The sequence below is a fragment of the Antrostomus carolinensis genome, unplaced genomic scaffold (genome assembly GCF_000700745.2).
Source record: "Antrostomus carolinensis isolate BGI_N321 unplaced genomic scaffold, ASM70074v2 scaffold41135, whole genome shotgun sequence".
In the NCBI taxonomy this organism is placed as follows: Eukaryota; Metazoa; Chordata; class Aves; order Caprimulgiformes; family Caprimulgidae; genus Antrostomus; species Antrostomus carolinensis.
This window is the reverse complement of record NW_010316487.1, coordinates 37771-56226: the sequence shown is the minus strand read 5'-3', so window position 1 is coordinate 56226 and position 18456 is coordinate 37771. Positions and strand designations below refer to the sequence as shown.

At 39.9% G+C, this 18456-nt stretch overlaps 1 protein-coding gene across 1 annotated transcript in view; it reads left to right on the top strand.

Annotated features, from left to right (window-relative positions):
- Window positions 1-1052: 1052 nt before the first annotated feature.
- Window positions 1053-18456, top strand: part of LOC104525205 (ATP-binding cassette sub-family C member 8) — a gene marked incomplete at its 5' end in the record, with an annotated part of 49656 nt that continues 32252 nt past the window's right edge. Inside the window, 8 exons of the mRNA XM_010168285.1 lie at window positions 1053-1215; window positions 4915-4955; window positions 5252-5397; window positions 9833-9938; window positions 10159-10269; window positions 12226-12301; window positions 12393-12498; window positions 17799-17834. Coding sequence (XP_010166587.1) covers window positions 1053-1215; window positions 4915-4955; window positions 5252-5397; window positions 9833-9938; window positions 10159-10269; window positions 12226-12301; window positions 12393-12498; window positions 17799-17834 — 785 coding nt within the window. The remainder of the gene's footprint in view (window positions 1216-4914; window positions 4956-5251; window positions 5398-9832; window positions 9939-10158; window positions 10270-12225; window positions 12302-12392; window positions 12499-17798; window positions 17835-18456) is intronic.

Here is an 18456-nt window from a genome sequence, read left to right as displayed (position 1 = left end):
AGCAGAGTCCATGATTGAGTTCCCGCACCACAGCATACTCCTCAGCTGTGGATCTTAGAGGTCTGCTTGGTCACAAGCTGTTCCTTGGTCCCTCCCTTGGCTTGTCTATAGTTTGAATCACCTGCATCAATGCCAAGAAAGTTACTTTGGTTTGTTGGAATTGCCATGCCCAGCTGCTCTGAACCTTATCCCCACTTTCAGTGACTGTTGCACTGCCAAGGAAGCCATGTGAACCTGTAATGGAGCCAGACAGCTTGCTGAAATCTCTTCTACCACAAATCATGTGTGGTAATGAGAGTTATTTGTGCACCTTCATGTGTGAAAAGTAATGCCTTCGCATCAAGAGTATACACCCTTCTAGAAATGTAGACAGCATTCATCCCTGTAGCGTCCAAGCAGGCAGTCGGCATCACCTAGAAATTCCTGCGGATGGGACCAGTGTGTTTTGTGCTAGAAATGTCTCTGCTGTGCAGTGTAGTGCAGTACAAAGATCCTTGAGCTATCCTGAAAACTGGAAACAGCATAACTTCCAGCTGTGCTTTACTGGGAGTATAACTTTACAATGTATAATTGTGCCTGAGCCAGCTGGCGCTGCTCAGAGTCAAGGTTCTGTACAGGATCAGAGCTTCTTGCTAATGCAGCCTTGCTGCTTTGACGCCTGGCACCACTGATTCCAGTCGTCTTGACGGGGCAGTCGCAGCTTGTCTGCGTGTTCTGTCTGTTTGTTGTCAGTGTTCTGGCTGAAAATCCAGCCAGTGTGCTGGTCAGTAAAAGTCATGAGAGGATGCCTTGCAAGTGATCAGAAAGCTGACAGAGGAGTAAGATTTTCAGTACAAGCGATATGATTTAGGAGTGCAAACCAATGGCCTTTTCACTTGAGCTTTAGGGAAGCTCATCTTTGTGGAAAAACAACAACATCTGAATGGACAGAACTAGGAAAGTACACCTGACTGATTAGAAGGGACTACGTAAAATTTTTGTATGATTTTTGTGTTTAGGGAACAGGTGCTTTGATTATACTCTTTAAGTAAATGTGTATGTTAATGTTGCAGGAATACTCCAATGAGAGACTGAAGAAGACAAATGAGATGCTTCGAGGTATTAAGCTCCTTAAACTCTATGCTTGGGAACACATCTTTCACAGCAGTGTAGAGGAAACCAGACAAAAAGAAATGACTAGCCTCAAGTCTTTTGCCCTTTATACCTCCATATCCAGTAAGTCTCATCCTTCATTCTAATCCACTGTTCAGCTGAAGTGCTACTGCATTATTAGCTACTAATGAGTTTACCATTTCTCTATTGAGATTGTTTGTTTCAGTTGCTTTAGGCTCTGGTCCACGCTCCTTGTTTTCCATTTAGTCAGGCTTTCTGTTTAATTCAATAGAATTTTGCATTTATGGGAAATATGCTTAAAAGAGAAAGTCAAGATTAATGCTTCATAGCATTAACTTTTCTGGAGTTTTCTTGCTTTTAAGGGGCAAGTGTTTCAGAGGCTACCTTCAGCCAGCAGTATTCTCCTCTGTAACATAGCATTCAGGAAGAAGGCTTTGTTAATGCATGTTTTTGGGGTTGTTTTTTTTTTTCCTCCTGCATTTTGCACAATACAGTATATCATAATATATGACAGGAATTATCTTTGCATTGAAGCGCCAACAGATGGTACCTTCACTTTCTTACTCGAAATTTGAGTTTCTTTTAAAAATAAGTTATTCTTAAGACCATTTCTATATCCTGGAAAGGAAAAATATGCGAATCCCAGCAATTTCATCATTCCATATCCAGATTCTTTTGTCTCATGTTATCTTTCAAGCTGCTTTAGGGCACTTACCATCCCTTTAAAAAGATGTAGGGCCAATTGAACTCTTTATTTGCGGAGATTATATGCAACACCTATATAATTGCTACTGTAATACTTTAGAAATAGTAGAGTTATACTGAAGAACCTTGTTCATGTAATCTGTAAGATATTAATGAAATGGAAACTTTTAGTGAGAAGTATTCAAATGCCACAAGCGACCTGTACAAATACTATCTAGACTAACATGGAAGACTACTCCTTAGGAAAACAACTTCCAGTCTGGTTAGTATTATGTGATTACATTTGCCCAGGAGACATGCAGCTCACTTTCTTCGCTGCCAAATGATCACATAGGTAATGCATTCTGAGGGAAAGATCCTGATCCCACTGAATTTAAGTGACATTAAGTTGAGGTTTTCCTTGGCTTCTAAGACCACAATTTCTTTCTGGGGATCCTGAGCTCTCTGTGCTTTCAGAGTAAGTTTCCATTTTGACACAAAACAGAATTTAGCTGGAGTAGATTATGTGACCGGAAACTCCATCCTACACCCAGATCAACACAGATGGGCTCCCTGTGTTTGCACTGCTTCATGTGGCATTAAAATCTATTTATAGTCAGAGCCACAGGTTCAGCTGTAGGACTGGAGGAGCTGTGGAGGCTTATTTGATTTTAAATCCTCATAGTATCATTTGTAACTGCTAGGGAACGATGTATTCATCCCAAGAGTACTGACTATTCTGTAAAGAAATATTGACATAAATAAAACCAGTATTATTAAAACCAATTCTAAATATTTACTGATGCTTCTTGAAACATTCAATGTTTGCATTTGCATTCTTGTTTTGTATTATGTGTGATATGTGTACGTAAGACACAGTTGATCAATTTCTCAGCTGGGGTAAACCACTGTAGCTTTTTTATGTTGATGTTGCATATAATTTTGGCTTATAAAGGGCTCCTATAGTTTCATCCTAGGAGTTCCTTACACCCTCTGTCTTCAGCAGAAATTACACTGATCTATACAAACTTGCACTTTAGCAGACTAAAAAGGGAACATAAATGTAGGAGAACTTGCCTTTTTTCTTACCATAAATGTAATTAGAATGACAGGTATAATTGGCACAAAGTGTGCTTGCTAATATTACAGTGAACATATGATTTCATTTTTTTAAGAAAGAAAAAAAAAAAGTCAGGAGATAACCAAAACTTTTTTGCATTATTGACCAAAAGGAAGGCAGACACTTCCTAGAACAATAACAAAGCAGAAGTGATATTTTTTTAATGTAGTTTTGAATAGACTCTAGAATTCTTTACTAAATGCACTTAGCTATTAAAATGAATGAAAGAATGTGGCTGGAGCTACTTCTATTAATGAGGAATAGATTTACATTGAATTAAAGAAAATATACCTACAAGTTTCAGGGCAGTGTTGGCTAGACCACAAGAAAATTCCATTTCAAGACTGCATGTCATGATCTGCCTTGCCCCTGTGCCTGCATCCAGTTTGTATGTATATGGATTGTTCATGTGAACTTCTAGGCTTTAATATGTATTACTCTTTCAAAGGCTAAGCTTTTATTTTGGAATTATAGACAGAAACATACTTATATTTTCAAATATTCCCCTCTTTCAAGGAATTAGAGCTACATGAAATAACACAGCTGTTTTATTTAAGACTGAGTACAGAGTTTAGAAGTATGTTACAGGATTCATTAAAGATCATCTGAATGTTGGACAAAGGAATATCTGACAGTATGTTAAGTTCTTCAGGGGGTTTATGCCCGGAAAAATATGGCCAAACAGTACACCAGAAGTATTTGTGGGTCAAATTACGACATTCCAGTTCAGATAAAGTAACTGGAGAGTGCTTTTACTGTCTGAACATGGGCTATACCGGTAAGAAAAAAGGGCAAGCATAGTTTAAACAAAAAAGAAGTGGCTAGCCTCTTTCTCTTCTGTCAGACATGTACTAATATTTTAATTCTGTTTTAGCTATAAGATTCCATGTTCTTTCTCTGTATTGTTTACTTCATGAAATAAAGTTGAATGAAGATCAAAATGAAAAGGTGATGATTAAATAATATCCTCAGGTTGCGATAAAGGGGACAGACGTGTGGGGTAAGATCATAGCCCTGGTTCTGACTCAAGCTCCCAGCTGGGTAACTGGTTATTATTGCATTCCTAACCCATATTCCTGCCTGATCTAAGAGAGATCCCTATAGAGAAATGGTATTTGCTTGCTTCTCCCCATCCATCTGTTCAATAACCTCTGAATGCTATAGTGTCTGAGTTGCTATAGTGAGAGAATCCAGGACACCAAGACAGACACTGTTTGAGGTCAGGGAGTAAACTGATTCATTGTCTGCATTTTAATAACTCAAGGCCTACCTGAAATCAAAGCTCTGCCAGATTTATGTACTGTTAGAGCCTGTGTTGAGCTCCCAAGGATATTCACAAAGGAGCCAAGCCCAACAAAGCAGGAGTAATTATAAGTAAGTCCTCTAGAAGAATAAAGTCAAAAATACAATGCAGGGTTGCTAGGCTTTCCTTACCCTTTGAACCACATTTCAAAACCCAAGAGGGCCACAAGCCCTGTACCTCAGAAGTACCCTGCAAGTAGGTCACAACTTGACGTACGTGGCAGTGGCTCTCCCGGGAGGTCCTGCGCTGGGCTGCGGGATGGGGCAGAGCCAGGTGTGCAGCCAGCCTGTGGGGCAGCCCCAGCGCTATGACCTGAGCAGCCTCTGCTGTGTCTCCCTTCCTCTCACTGCCAGGTAGTCAAGTCGCCTCTCAGACCTTGTACCAGCTCAGCCTTTCTGCCTGGCATGAGACAGAGACCTGCAGCATCCCTGGCCTGAATTGCGTGTCGCAGCTCAAAAGTAGATTAGTCATCTTTTCCTAGGGTGCACTGCTGGGCTCTGTCTGTTCTGGTGACATGAAGAGAAGTAAACCGTAGGCATTTTAAAACAATGTACTGCTGTGTGTATATAGTTGCACATCTTTCCTATCTTAAGCATAGAAAATGCCATTGTAAACCAGTGCTAGTAGTATTTTAACATTTAGCATGTCTGAGTGGAAATTGTTTCTAAATGTTCCTACGTGTTTTCCTTCACAGTCTTTATGAATGCAGCAATACCAATTGCAGCTGTACTTATAGTAAGTATGGACTTTTCTAAGTAGTGTTAATTACAACTGCATTTTCAAGTATAAGTGACATGGAAATGAGGAAGAACAGGATGCAAACCTGCTACACATTCGCAGTTCTTCTGGGAGAGAATGGAAAATGCCAACTTGTCTATGTTTAGAAGCAGCCCGCAGTATGCAGCACTCCCTGAAACTGTTAAGCGATTATAAATTAAGACTCTGTAAATTAAATGCTTATGAAATACAAAGTCTTTGTGCATTTCCCTCTTTATGACAAAACGCTGACAATGATGCCCGTCTCTTTGTAGACATTTGTGGTCCATGCTCATCTGACAAGAAAGGCTGACTTCTCCCCATCCGTGGCATTTGCCTCCATCTCCCTGTTTCATATTCTTGTGTCTCCGTTGTTCCTGCTCTCCAGTGTGATTAGATCCACAGTCAAAGCATTAGTAAGGTGAGAACTGTAAAATATCTTTGCTACCACCTCTCCGACTTTTGAGAGTGTCTATTGCTCATTTTCCAATAGTAAGTTTAGAAATAGCGTGGTGATTATTTATACGTTGTTGTTATAAATTGCTTCCCAGATTTATACCTTGCATGGTTCCCTTGGTTGTGGGCCAAGTTCTTTGCTGATACAATCGTCACAACCAATATTTTGTGGTCCACAGCTGGTACTTCATTATGTACAATGGGTTGAGATGTATTGGTACTGCATGCAACATATATGTGGTAACAAGGAAGTGAAAACTTACTGAAGATTTCATTTTGTAAATCACTCAAATGTTTCCCTCCATCAAGCATGTAGAAGAGGAAAAGGTAATCACAGAAGCACATGTGTTTCAGCTTGTCTCTCGTGGGCTGTGCTCAGCCTCTAGCCTGACAGGTTGCCTGTTGATGGAGGGTTAAAACTAAATAAACAACCCCCCCCCAGAAGTCCCTGTTAAGTGTGAGAGTAAGTTAATGACTAAATGTGTACTCCAGACTTGAAGAGTTTTTACTTTCTTGTGAACACTTTTGTCTGAGTGTTCAAAAACTGAAATAACAACCAGTAGAACTGCTGTTTCAGTGGGAGTTTTACTTTAAGTATCAACAGATGTGTATAAAAACCTCTTAATGCTTTTCATATGCAGTGTAACTCTACCTGACTGATAGGGGAGGAAGACGGAGTTTGGGCTTCTTATTTTATTAGGACCTCTTTGCAACCTCCAGAATCGCTGTCTTAAGAGCTTGTCTAAACTATGGGACAGATACTGGACACCAGTCCTTGCTTAATTGCTTTTGTGTCGCTTTGGAGATGGAAAGGAGACTCTAGCAGGAGGCTGAGACTGCCCCGGCTGTTTCAAAATTCCCTGACAGTGCAAAGTCACAGCTGTGTCCTCTCTCCTAACAAGTGTGAAATCTGAGAGTGTCAGCGGCTGGCATGAAATGTTTTGCAGCCACTGGGGTAGTCCCTAGAGCCATGGCAAACTGTCGTGCTGAGATTGCAGCCAGCAAAGTGTCTGGGGGCCCACGCTGTCACTGGTAATGGACATTTATTTTGGCTTGTCTGAGGATTTCTTTGGAAATGGACTGTGTGCCTGTTAATGCTGCAGGAACAATTCTAAAGCAATTAGTATCAACCCAGTATTAATAGTTATTCTGTAGTTATCTTCTTAGCAGGCTGTTGCCCTGCTATTTGTAGTGCAGACAGGAATTGTCTGGTTCAAACTCTGTAACAAAGTTGACGTGAGCCTTGTCTTCCTGACGGCCTCTATGACAGTAACCCGGGTAGTGTTCCAGAGTGCATTGCTCCACCATGCTGCTGGTGCTGTTCTAGATCTGTCTTCTGAGTACCCCATCCTTCAGTGCAGTGTTTTGGAAGCATGTACCAGATATTTTCAACCCATGCAAACATATGCTTGCTTCAGTAGTTTGGTAAACGTGAAAAACCAGGCAGTTATTAGAAAGCTGTATCTGTGCTCATTGAGCACAACTAATGTTTACTTGCTCTAATTGTGTCCTGCTGTTACACCTTCCTGCTAATAAGTAGCTGATCAGTAAGAGGAGGTAAAGGTAACCTAATAAACCTTGATTAAGTTGTACTTCAGCTTTCTTTAGGCTGAGATGTTCTAATTGGTTTTAACAAGTGTACAAGATAGCTTCTCCTGTAGAGACAGAAAGGAACTAAGTGAAGCAGAAGTTGATCTAGTGGTGAAGCCAGCACATAAAGGTTACTAAGAGGGTGTTACTGGCTTTGCATCTCAGGCACTTCAAAACCCCTACTCTGTTAATGTTGGCTACAGTCTCTGATGCCAGATGCTAATAAGTACAATAATCTCCACAAATAAACTTGTCAGTATCTTTAATCATTACACATGTGCCCACTGCAAAGCATCCTCATGGATTGTCATTGACACTATCAGAACAAATGTATGATTGATTCCAATGGTAAAACAGATTTAAAGCTTCTGTTCCACACAGGGCCTCTGCAAGCTTTCCAAGTTATGGGGCTAGAGGGTGTGCTTCTGAGGGGGGAAACTGTTGAAAGTCTTTAGGAAGGTGAGAAATTCCGTTATCTCTTTGAACAGATTTTTTTTTTTTTAAATATGTAGAGTGTTTGTGCCATTGAAAATTAAAACTGTACAGCCAGTTGCTGTATTTCTTAAATGGGAGGTCTTCAAGGACAAAGGGTGCAGTGTACAATTTTCCATCAGCAAAGGTCAAGTAGCAAGAGTGGCATTGTGTATCTTACTGGGTTTAATATGAAACTGCGTTTCAGTCAGCTGTGCAAATAACCATGCTCTAATCAATATGTCTATTCTGTAGCTTAAAAATCAGCTTCCCCATGGAGATACTGGAATACAAGTGAAATGGCAATGTCAGTGAGAGCTCTGCAGAGAATGTTTTTTGGGTTTTTTTAATTCTTTAAGAGTGTAGAACAGTATGGCATCCTGAAATACGAGTTGCTGTCTCTAACAAAAGATTGTTTTTCACAGCTATACTGTGTTTCCTCAGTAATTGCTACAGGAGCAGCAATTCCAGAATTAAGCAAAGTACTGGGCAGAGGGCTTTCAGAAAGAAGTCTGGGCACTTAAAATACAGCCACCTTGATACACAGAGAGCAAAAATCGAGCTATTGAATGGCTTTAGAGACATGGTCTTGTTTGGGTATGCATGGTCCAACAATGTGTTTGCTGCCTTTTCTTCATCCCCCTCTAGACCTGGAGCAGATACACAGGGGACTTCTCTATCTTCTCTTTATACCTTCAGAGCAATTATTCAAATGTCAGTGTAATTTTCCTGTAGAGAATGTAGGTGCAGCTGCATACCAACTCCATATAGGCAGCATCTAAACTTCATTTAAAGGCATTTAAAGTGTCATTTTAAACATCTGGTTCACTGAACAAAAAAGGTAAGATCATTCCTAAGCCCTGTTTTCCAGAGCTTTGTGCAAATAGATATAAATATCTCTAGGGACGGGGCTTCTAATTTCTTCCTTTGAAATAATAGACCTTCCCATGAAGGAATTTTGGTCCAACATTGAGCCTGAATTAGTTATTACTCCTCTTGTCCTATTCCAAATAGTTATTCTCCCCTTTTCAATTAGACTGTAGTACGTGCTCTAGCTAATTTCATCCCACTGTATATCTCTTAGTCCTCAGCTGCCATTAGCAAGTGGGCAGGTTGACAGAAAAACTGTAGAACCAGTTCTCTCCCAGGGAGTCCCAAGGTGGCTTCGATCTCTGTTTGCAGGGCCAGTGCTAACTGTACAGGGAGTCTGCCTTAGGCAGAGCTGTAATGCCTTGGTCCAGGCACTATTTTGGCACCAGTGGGGTAGCTCACGAGGTTCTTAGAGGAAACTAAGTCTCCTTATGAAGAAGAAATCCCTGGCAGTGGAAGGCAAAATAAATGCTGAGGTTTTTATTTTTTAAGATTTGTATATTAACAGATAGCAACATATCACTATGCTACAGTAGCATCGTTTGCCTGTTTCTCCCCAGTTAGCCCAAGGCTAAATATTAAAATAATTTTTTTTGATCCTTGTCCCTGAATTTATTTTTAGGAACTTAAGGCCTTCTGGCACTTTATCATTTTGGAGACTGAAAGTTAACTTATTTCCAGCTAATTGCACCCCTTTGATGTTGAGTTAATGCTTCAATCCACTTCCTTCACAAATTTCATTTGCTGAACCTTTGAGTAGATTAGATGTACATTTCATAAAGTCAGGTGCAGAGATAAAATTGTCATGATCTGTTAAGTGTCATAGTAAAGACACATTATCTCTTGGCTAATTAAATCTTAAGCAGCTTGGGAAGATTTTATGCATCCTCCTTTGTTGCTGGTTTTCAGGATTCCTTTTATATCTCATCTGTTGAACACTGTTCTGTTAAGGTATATTCCTTCATCGTGTTACCTCGTACACTTTGTATTTCATCACAGCTGGTTGAATTTAGCTCACAGTGTATGCATTTCATCAGACTCCTGGTGTTCATAAGATTGTTCAGTAGAACTGACTGTGCAAAACTTCAGTAACATAAATGACATTAATTCTACTTTAGCATGTGACTTCGAAACAAGCTGCTGTTATAGCTGTTCTGCATCCCACCAAATGCCTGAAAAAATCTTTACTTTAATCTCTCTGGTGATATCAGAAAAGACAAGACTTAAGAAACATCTGCACAAACTATTAAAATATCATAGCTCTTAATAGACTACAGGGCAAGTTTTGTGAGCTTCCTTGCAGTAACTTCTCATTGCACATTTTCATACACCTGTAACAAAATGAAAACAAACAATCTATGCAGCAGACAGTGGTTGAAATACTAAAAGGGATGATCTGTAACAAACATTGCAACAAACAGAAGTTTTGCATTCCAGGTTGATTTGTAATTCCATTTTTTCCCTTTCAGTGTGCAGAAACTGAGTGAATTCCTGTCAAGTGAAGAAATTGGAGAAGAGCATGATAAATCTGCAGAGCTAAGAAGTGCAGATAACCACAGCAACTACCAGGCAGTAGTGAGTAATGCTGTTTAATTGTGAGTGAAGTGGCTGGAGTAATTTGTACCAAGAATAAATTTTTTACTTTTCCATTTTTTAATGATTATTTCTTCCAACTGCAAAAACTCCTTTTAATACTCTTAACTGTCTAGGTCATAACATGGTTGCTTGTATTTAGGACATTTTGCTGGTACTGCCACTAATTACTGCTTATTTCGGTCTTCCTGATTTTGCACAGCCACTCAAAGTTGTTAACCGCAAGAGGCCTGCCAGGGAGGACTGGAACAATTACAGCTCTCACATGAGGAGACCCATTAACATCACAGAAGCGGATGATTTTTGTGTAAAGGTGATATGAAGGTCACTCTAATAACACTGTTACTATAGCTCACTATTAGTCACTTTTATATTCTGATGGCAGTTTCAAACTCAAGAACCAGCAGTTGATTGTGAACTGTCAGACACTTGTGCCCATGTCAGAGATTAACCTGCACCTTTCTTTTCTGTGGCTTCCATTATAAGAATTGACTGCTGTCATCTGTGTTGTGAATAGCTGTGTATATCCCTCTAGATTTCACTTATCAGTTTTCTGTTCGAAGTGTTTAAAACATTAGCCCCATTCTCATGACGAAATTTTTCAACTTAGAACATAGAACAATCCAGGTTGGGAGGAGCCTCGAAAGGCCAGCTGGTCCAACCTTTCTGTATGCCAGACTCTTTCTTCCACTTCCAGTGCCGGTACAGAAAAATGCTATGAAGAAAATAGAAAAGAGTTTGTTTTAGACATTCCTAAAATAATCTTGTCATAAGTCTTCCCTTCCTCTTTTGGAATTCCTAGTAGCCTTTCAAGATGAAGTTAAAAAATAACCCCCAAAGACCTAACTTCTTTGAAGAAAAAATTAAAATTATCCATGCCACTCTGAAGACTGATATTCTTAATTTGGTATAGAAATGGTCAGAAGTAAGAAAAACCCTGATGGTTGTTACAGTGATGATGCAGTTTATTTAGGAAGTCTGCTATTATATTTGCATTTCGAGCACAAGAGAATGAATAATTCAGTTTCATGGGATTAAGTAGGACAAGTGGTAGTGCTTTCAGCTTTTTTTTGGAGGCTGTCACCTGACATGCTGCTTTGGTGCAGGATCCTTCTTGAATAGACTTCCAGGAAAATAAGAAGAATACTTGAGAGATGGTTTTGGGTGGGGTGGTGGATCAAAAGACAGCCTGGAGTTGACAACAAAGGGGTTTGTCACAAAGGAGAGGCCAGAGCAGTAACCCCTGTAAGGACAGTATAAGGTCGTGACCAGAAAGCCAGGACCAGCTACAATCTTTGGCTCCATCTGCTGACATTGTTGTCACCAGTGACACCTGGGTCAGGGAAATTCTGTAGTTACTAAATACTGTCTGTGCAGCTCATTGCCCATGAAGGGGTGTTTTTTGAGAGATGATGCTCTGGCTGCCTTTGATAATCCAGAAGGAGGAACACTGCACTTACTCTTGCTCTTTTTTTCAGGTTGTTTCACAGGAATAACAGTATCACTTTTTTCTCCAGAGTAGTATAAAAGTGTCACATTCCAATCTTCTCAGATCAAAAAATGTTGTACCTTGTGTTGCTGAAAGGCTTTCAAGGCTTCAGTGGCTCTGAAAAAGTGAGAAAAAGGTCCTATATAAATACAGGCCTTTTAAAATTGTCTCCTGTTTCCTATTTTTCACAGTATCCATGGAAATCTCCTTCATTTAAAGTCTTGAACAGGCTTTCTTTCTTTTTAGTCTTTTTCAGTGAAAATATTTTTGTATCTAGCACAGCCTAGTTTATCTGAGAATCGTATCAGAAATACAAAGAAAATAAACTGTAATAGACATCAACATCTAATTTCTGTAGGAAGTTCTGCAAATCTGCTTGGAATTTGGACCGTGCAATTGCTGTATATGCTGCAGTGTGTCTAGAGTGGCATTCACTGCTCTACAGATAGCAAACTGTAACCTTGTATATAATTTAATCATGTCAGAATCATTTCACTTATTTCATGTGCCCGCCTTACAAATGACAAATCAAAAGCCCTAAACAGTGGCTTCTTTTTCTTCAGGAATTTTCCATAATTTTCTAGTTGTCGTGCTTGTTTGAGTTCAGAGATTCTTGCACAAATACAAACCTTCAGTCATTTGCAGTTCTGTTTCCTGCACTGAGCAAAGGCTAACTCTGTGCCTATGCTCAATGTAATGAAAACAGAAATGTCTGATGCTGAAAAAAGAAGTCAGCTCTAAAGTTGTTTTTTCTGTTTGTTTCTCTCCATCTTGGCATAGATCACAAATGGATTTTTCACTTGGACACCTGAAGGTCCACCAGCATTGTCCAACATTGATATCCGAATCCCTCAAGGTACAAAATGACATTAGATATACAGAATAAGATGTTTTTTCCATGAGCATTTGGTAAATCAGAAGCTTATATACACCTTCCTCTCTCACAGGTCAGCTAACAATGATTGTAGGGCAGGTTGGCTGCGGTAAGTCATCTCTCTTGCTGGCCATACTTGGTGAGATGCAGAAGATATCTGGGAACATATTCTGGAGCAGGTAGGGCTATTTAAAAATTCAAGCTTGAGTTGAGCAGTAATGCAGAAAAAAGCCAAAATCTATTCTGGGAACGTGTTTGTGGAGTCAGGGATTTTGTAACTGTACAGTCAAGATAAAAACCTGTTGTGGTTTTAACCTAGCCAGCAGCTAAACACCACGCAGCTGCTTGCTTATCCTCCCCCACCCGAGGCAATGGGGAAGAGGGTTGGAGGGGTAAAGGCAAGGAGACTCGTAGGTTGAGATAAAAACAATTTAATAATTGAAATAAAATATAAATTGTAATAGAAATAATAATAGTAATACAAGAATATACAAATGAGTGGTGCACAGTGCAATTGCTCACCACCTGCCAACCAGTGCCCAGGCCGTTCCCAGCTAGCGATCCCAGAGGAGAAAGAATCCTAAAACCCAGAAGAGAGAGTGTGTTCTGGCCAACCCTTATTTATATACTGAATATGATTTTATATGATGTGGGATATCTCATTAGCCAATTTGGGTCTGTTGCTCTGGGTATGCTCTTTCCCAGCTTCTTGCACACCAGCAAAGCATGAGAAGTTGAAAAGTCCTTGATTTCTTAGCAACAACTAAAAACATCAGTATATTATCAACATTCTTCTTGTACCAAATCCTGTACTAAATGCAAAACACAGCGCTATTCTACCTACTAAGAAGAAAATTAGCTCTATCCCAGCTGAAACCAGGACAATACCTTACCCTAAGTGATAGGGGAACACATCAGAAAGAACACCCAGCCAGGCTCAAAGAAGCTATCCATTCCATTAATAGGAATAGATAACCATACTTGGGCATTCTGCACTCCTGCAGCATAACCTGAGTGAAATCCTAACTAATGTGGAATCAGAATTAATTAGCTTGAAGTGTTGTGCTGCTAGAGAATGGCATTTGCACTTTCAGGCCTGAGCTTGTGTCTTTGAATGGAACTACAAAGAGGTACTGGCTCCCTGGGGGTAGTCCCTGGCTGTGCTTTTAGCTGTGTGCTCTATCCCAGCACTGCTCTACTGCCTGAGGAATTGAAGAGTTTTTTGTAAGTGGCAGTGACCACAGAGTACTCCCCCAGTGCATCCTGTCTGATTTGACAAGAGGGAGATAGTCATGTCCTTCCCTCCTTTCCCAAGGGGACACAGCAGCTGTGCTCTGACAGCCAGTTATAGATTATACTTCTGTCTAACTTTTGTGTTGGTCATGAAGGGAGGAAAAAAATGCTACTGAGTGCCCACAGCTGTACTGCTGGGGCTCAGTGTCCTGGCCCTCAAACTAAACGCCACGTGGTATAATATATTGCAACTCCTGTATGTGGTTTCCAGTAAATCACTGCTGTCTCTACAACACTGCCTGATCAATGTGTGTGAAAATTTTTGGCTTGTTTATTTTACAGTACTAGAGCTCCTAGCCATGCAGACTGCACTTTGCCTTTGGGGGTACAATAATTTGTAGGTAAAGCTTGACAGAGAAACCATTAAGTTTTTTTCCAGCTGATTGGGAATGAAGGAACAACAGTGCAACTGTAAGTCAAATCCATGCGCTCTGATGGACAGAGGGTCATTGTTACCCAGTGAGTTCTGCACTGATTTTTGAAACAATTCTCACTAATTCCTTGAGTGTTCGTAGAGAGATATTATTTATATCCAGCCTTCATGTGTAAGCCGGTCACACTACTGAGAATTGCACATGCTTTAATAGTAATAGTACAAGGAAGGAAGGTTCCCTATTTTATAAGTGGGGCAAATGAAACATAGGAAGGTGACCCTTTAAACTGGGGAGGGAGACAAGAACAGAAGCCACAGTTCAGAATGTGGTGATCTCTCCATTAAAACATACTTCCCTAAGCAGAAAATCCAAGTTTGGTGAGGAACTATACAGAATCCCTGCAGCCTTATTAGGTGAACTAATTTCATTACGGCAAGGCTGTAATTTTTTACAGATGACATAACATGATTAAGAAGTATAATTTGAATGTCTGATGCAAACTGAAACAGATGACATGATGGTTCTGATCAGACTATGTTTTTAAATAGCAGTTGTTTAGGAGTATGTGCTTCACAACAGTGGAAAGGTCAGACTAGTTTTCGTGTCTTCCGTATGTGCCAAAGTATCACAAGGTAAAATTCAGTTGTTATCACGTTTGCTTTGCTATCAGTCGGATATGTATAAAGGAGCTTGTGGCTGAAACAGTCTTAGCACTGTAAGTGCTGGCTGCACTGGGACAGATTATGTTTTGTCTCATCTTTCAGAGCTGCTACCATGTGCACTGGACTATTCAGAATGATAGATGCAGTCAGTGTGGGCTGTTGTAAAGCTCTCAGATGAAAGCTCCCTTAATTTGATAAGAAAATACTAATGCCTGACCAGGTACATGCAACATTATCCCAGGTTCAAGGAGAGCAGTCTTATCAAGTAATCACCAGAGCTTGTAGCCTTAGCTCAGGCAATCAAATGTGTCACCAAAATCAGTAACATCCTTGTTACAGCTCTTTCTTTGGGATGAGATGAATGCTTTGCTTCAGTCATTCACATTACAGAATAGTCATAAATTATTTCATTCCAAATTTCCTTCCCCTTCCCTTCCTCCAAGGTCACAGCTATGAAGACCAAGGATACATCCTGCTGACATGTCACCCAGTGCTCAGGAAATCTGGATTCTATTCCTGGCCCTTCCCTGGGTCTAATGGATAACCTTGCACAAGTCATTTCCCTCCTCTGTCCTCCATGCTCTATTGATAAAACAGGGTTAACTGCATATCATCTTTATTTGTTTCCTATAAAAATTAAATTTGTTTCAAATCCTTAAAAATAAATGGAATTTATTCCTGAATGGGGTATCAGCTAATCAGAACTGAGCAGTGGCTCATTTGTGATTTTATTTTGTTGTTTGTATTACAGTATGTCCCTGGAAGATCCAGCTCAGATTACTGCCCCTTGTCCAGAGCAGGCTGAGAGCATCTCAGCATAAATATTTTATAAAATGGTTAGAGATTAACAAAAATAGAGAAATCATTATTTATATTCTGAACAGATGGTAAATAGTATTGATTTCACTGGTTATTGAGTAAATAATTATAGTATATGCCATGCTAATTTCTTCTGGGCAGTGTCTCACTTTAAATAGTCCCAGTTCAAGTCCATGGAGCAGTTTATAGTGTAAGTCTTTTTGGAGTAAATAATATCAGAAAATTGACCTAAAAGAGAAATAGTTTGCCCAAACAAAATTATATCATTTGTTTCTAAACAGGACATATATGCACTCCCATGTGAATCTAGAGGCCTTATAAGGAGAAGTGCTAGGTTTGTTAAGGTTGTTAACAGTATATTTTCTTCTACTTGATGTGGAGTTGACCGTTTTCATCAAATGACAATATTTTAAAAGTTATTTTGCTGCTTAGAAATTACCTTGATTTTTAAAAAGTGTGTTTACTGGAGTTTTCAGGAACATCCAGGTACTGTAATTTTATATTAACTAAATTGGAAATAGAGATTTGAAGGCTTGAAAATCTCAGTAGCACATATTTGCATCTTTAGACATCCATATGCTTTGAAAAATTAGATCTAAACCTCATTATTAAACATACATTACTTTGATATTTCAACACTGGTAGAAGATAAATGCATCCTTAATTGCCAGGAATATGCAGGAAAGGGGGGAAAGGAGGGACAAAGCAAAGTCAAAGTGGGAAAAAGTGGGTTGAAACAGCTGAGCTAAAACATCAAATGGAGAATTAATTTTTCTAGCTACAGAACAGAAACACAGACCAGGGAACTGATCTACCAATACTTGCATATAAAAAATGTGGCACCTGTGGCTGAATGGCCAAAGAAGGTGGTTAAGGGAGGAAGTCAGGACATGGCTGTGCACTGCTGCACCTGGTGTTCTCTGAGGATCGTTCGTGCCCTGTGAGCGTGGTGCTTTGCCCTGGTTTCTGAGCAGCAACTGGAGCAAAGCTGCACGCCTGCAGTGAACACAGGTACACTGTGCTAGCCACGAGGGACCCTGCCTGACCTTCGCTTCTTGAGCTGTGTTGATGGACTGTGAGCTGCAGAGTTGTCTGCCTGTCTTGCAGGTTGGTGTGTGAAAAGCACAGTGGAGAGGGAGTTGCTGTCACACGCAAATACTACAGGTCACCAGTTACCAGGGTGTTCCCTGGGCCACCTTCAGAGTGGTGCATGAAGCAGGAGCTGATATTTGTTGTTCAGGGTCCTTGTGTTGTGCACGGAAGGGTTGGAAAAGATCTTCCCTATTTTAGCCCCTTGATAGGTTCTGTACAGAATGTGTTGCTACTTACGGATGTGCAACAGGTTCCTGGGTTTTTGGAGAAGGTGCCACTGAGTCACACACAGAGTTACTAGAGACCAGTGGAGTGTGAGGTAACTGTGGAAAAGCTTTGTTTGGTACACTGACCTTTGCAATCCAGGTACTAGTGGTTGGCTGGCTCTCTCAAATTCTACAGTAAATTGAATTTAGATTCAGTTGTTGCTTACTATGCATAAACTTTTTGAAAGTGTCTCAAACCAACCTTTTAAACTGCAGGTACTGTTTTCTTTCCTGGATATTTATAAGCAAATGGTGTTAGCACAAAGTTAATTTGACTGTTGTCTTTAAAAAGTGAAAAACTTTCTTCCTTCTTGATTTTGTTTATGCCAAACACAGATTTTTCATTCTTTTCAATGGAACTGAATTTAGCATCAGTAATAAGTGTGGCCAGTCATCCTGTCAAAACAACTCTGTCTGTGAACATCTTGGTGCATGTTCAAAAATAGCAAAAACAAAACCTGTCCGTCCCTCAGACCTGCCCACACTTGTACAAGCACATCCACCCCGCCAAGGATAGGGCTGATACAGAATGCAGCACATTGCAAGTCAACTGAAGGTGGGTTTTGGGGTTCAAACTAACCCATTATATGCTGCAAAGGTGCAGTTACTGCCATGGAAAAATACAGTATCACAAATTATCAGTTTGTTTTCCCTGAAAATGTCCTTTTTTTAATGGAACTACATTCTTGTCACACTAAAACTTCTTGCTTCTTTTACCACCTCCAGGACGGGGTGGAGGTGATTTTATTTGTTCAGTCAAATTAAATGTTTGTAAGGAAAAACTGTCTCCAAATTCTTTATGACTGCTAAGATCAAGTCAGTTTGTGTAGAAGGAACAGATGCTGCACTGCAGCTCTGTGATAAATACTGTTTACAGTCTATGCACTAAGTGGAATTTAATAGTTTTTGTTTCTGGGGCAGATTGCCTGTGCTTACTTAAGTAAACAGTCTTTGCTTTCTGTTTGTGATGCAGCTGCACTTCTGACAGTGAGACGGGGGAAGATGTCAGGTATGGTATTGTATGCCATTATTGGTCTTCCTACTAAATTGATTGAAATAGAAGGAATCAAAGGTTTCTAAAATCTATGCTTAAGATTTTCAGAGTCAGAATTCTGAAAATCAGTTAAACTTTCTTTGCATTAATTAGTTTAGGATACAATTTTTGAAACCACCTATGTGACTTATGAAAATAAGAATTGGATTTCCTTTATGAAAACATCGCCCTCTGGCAATTTTGAAAATTGTATCCTGACTTTCCTGTATGTCTTTGAAAATCATCCTCTTAAAGTCTGAACCAGATTATTCCCTAATGCTACACTTTAAAAGCTAGTATCACGAATTGCTTTAAAGGTTTCGTGTATTTAGAGCAAATTCTCCCCATTACCCTTCCCTTTGTTTTTTACATCCTGTCATAAGTTTATTTTCTCACCTAGCGTTCTTCAGACATGCACAAACTGAGGGGTGTGGGGAGAAGCAGATTAGTCCATCTGTTGGCAAGCAGTCCCTGCATGGAAATTATTTTTACTTGATTAGTATAACTCAGCTTGGACTTTGGGAATATCTACCAAATGAACTGAGAGCAAAGCATGGTTGTCATGTTAGTGTGGTGCACAAACCTTCAGAATGGTACA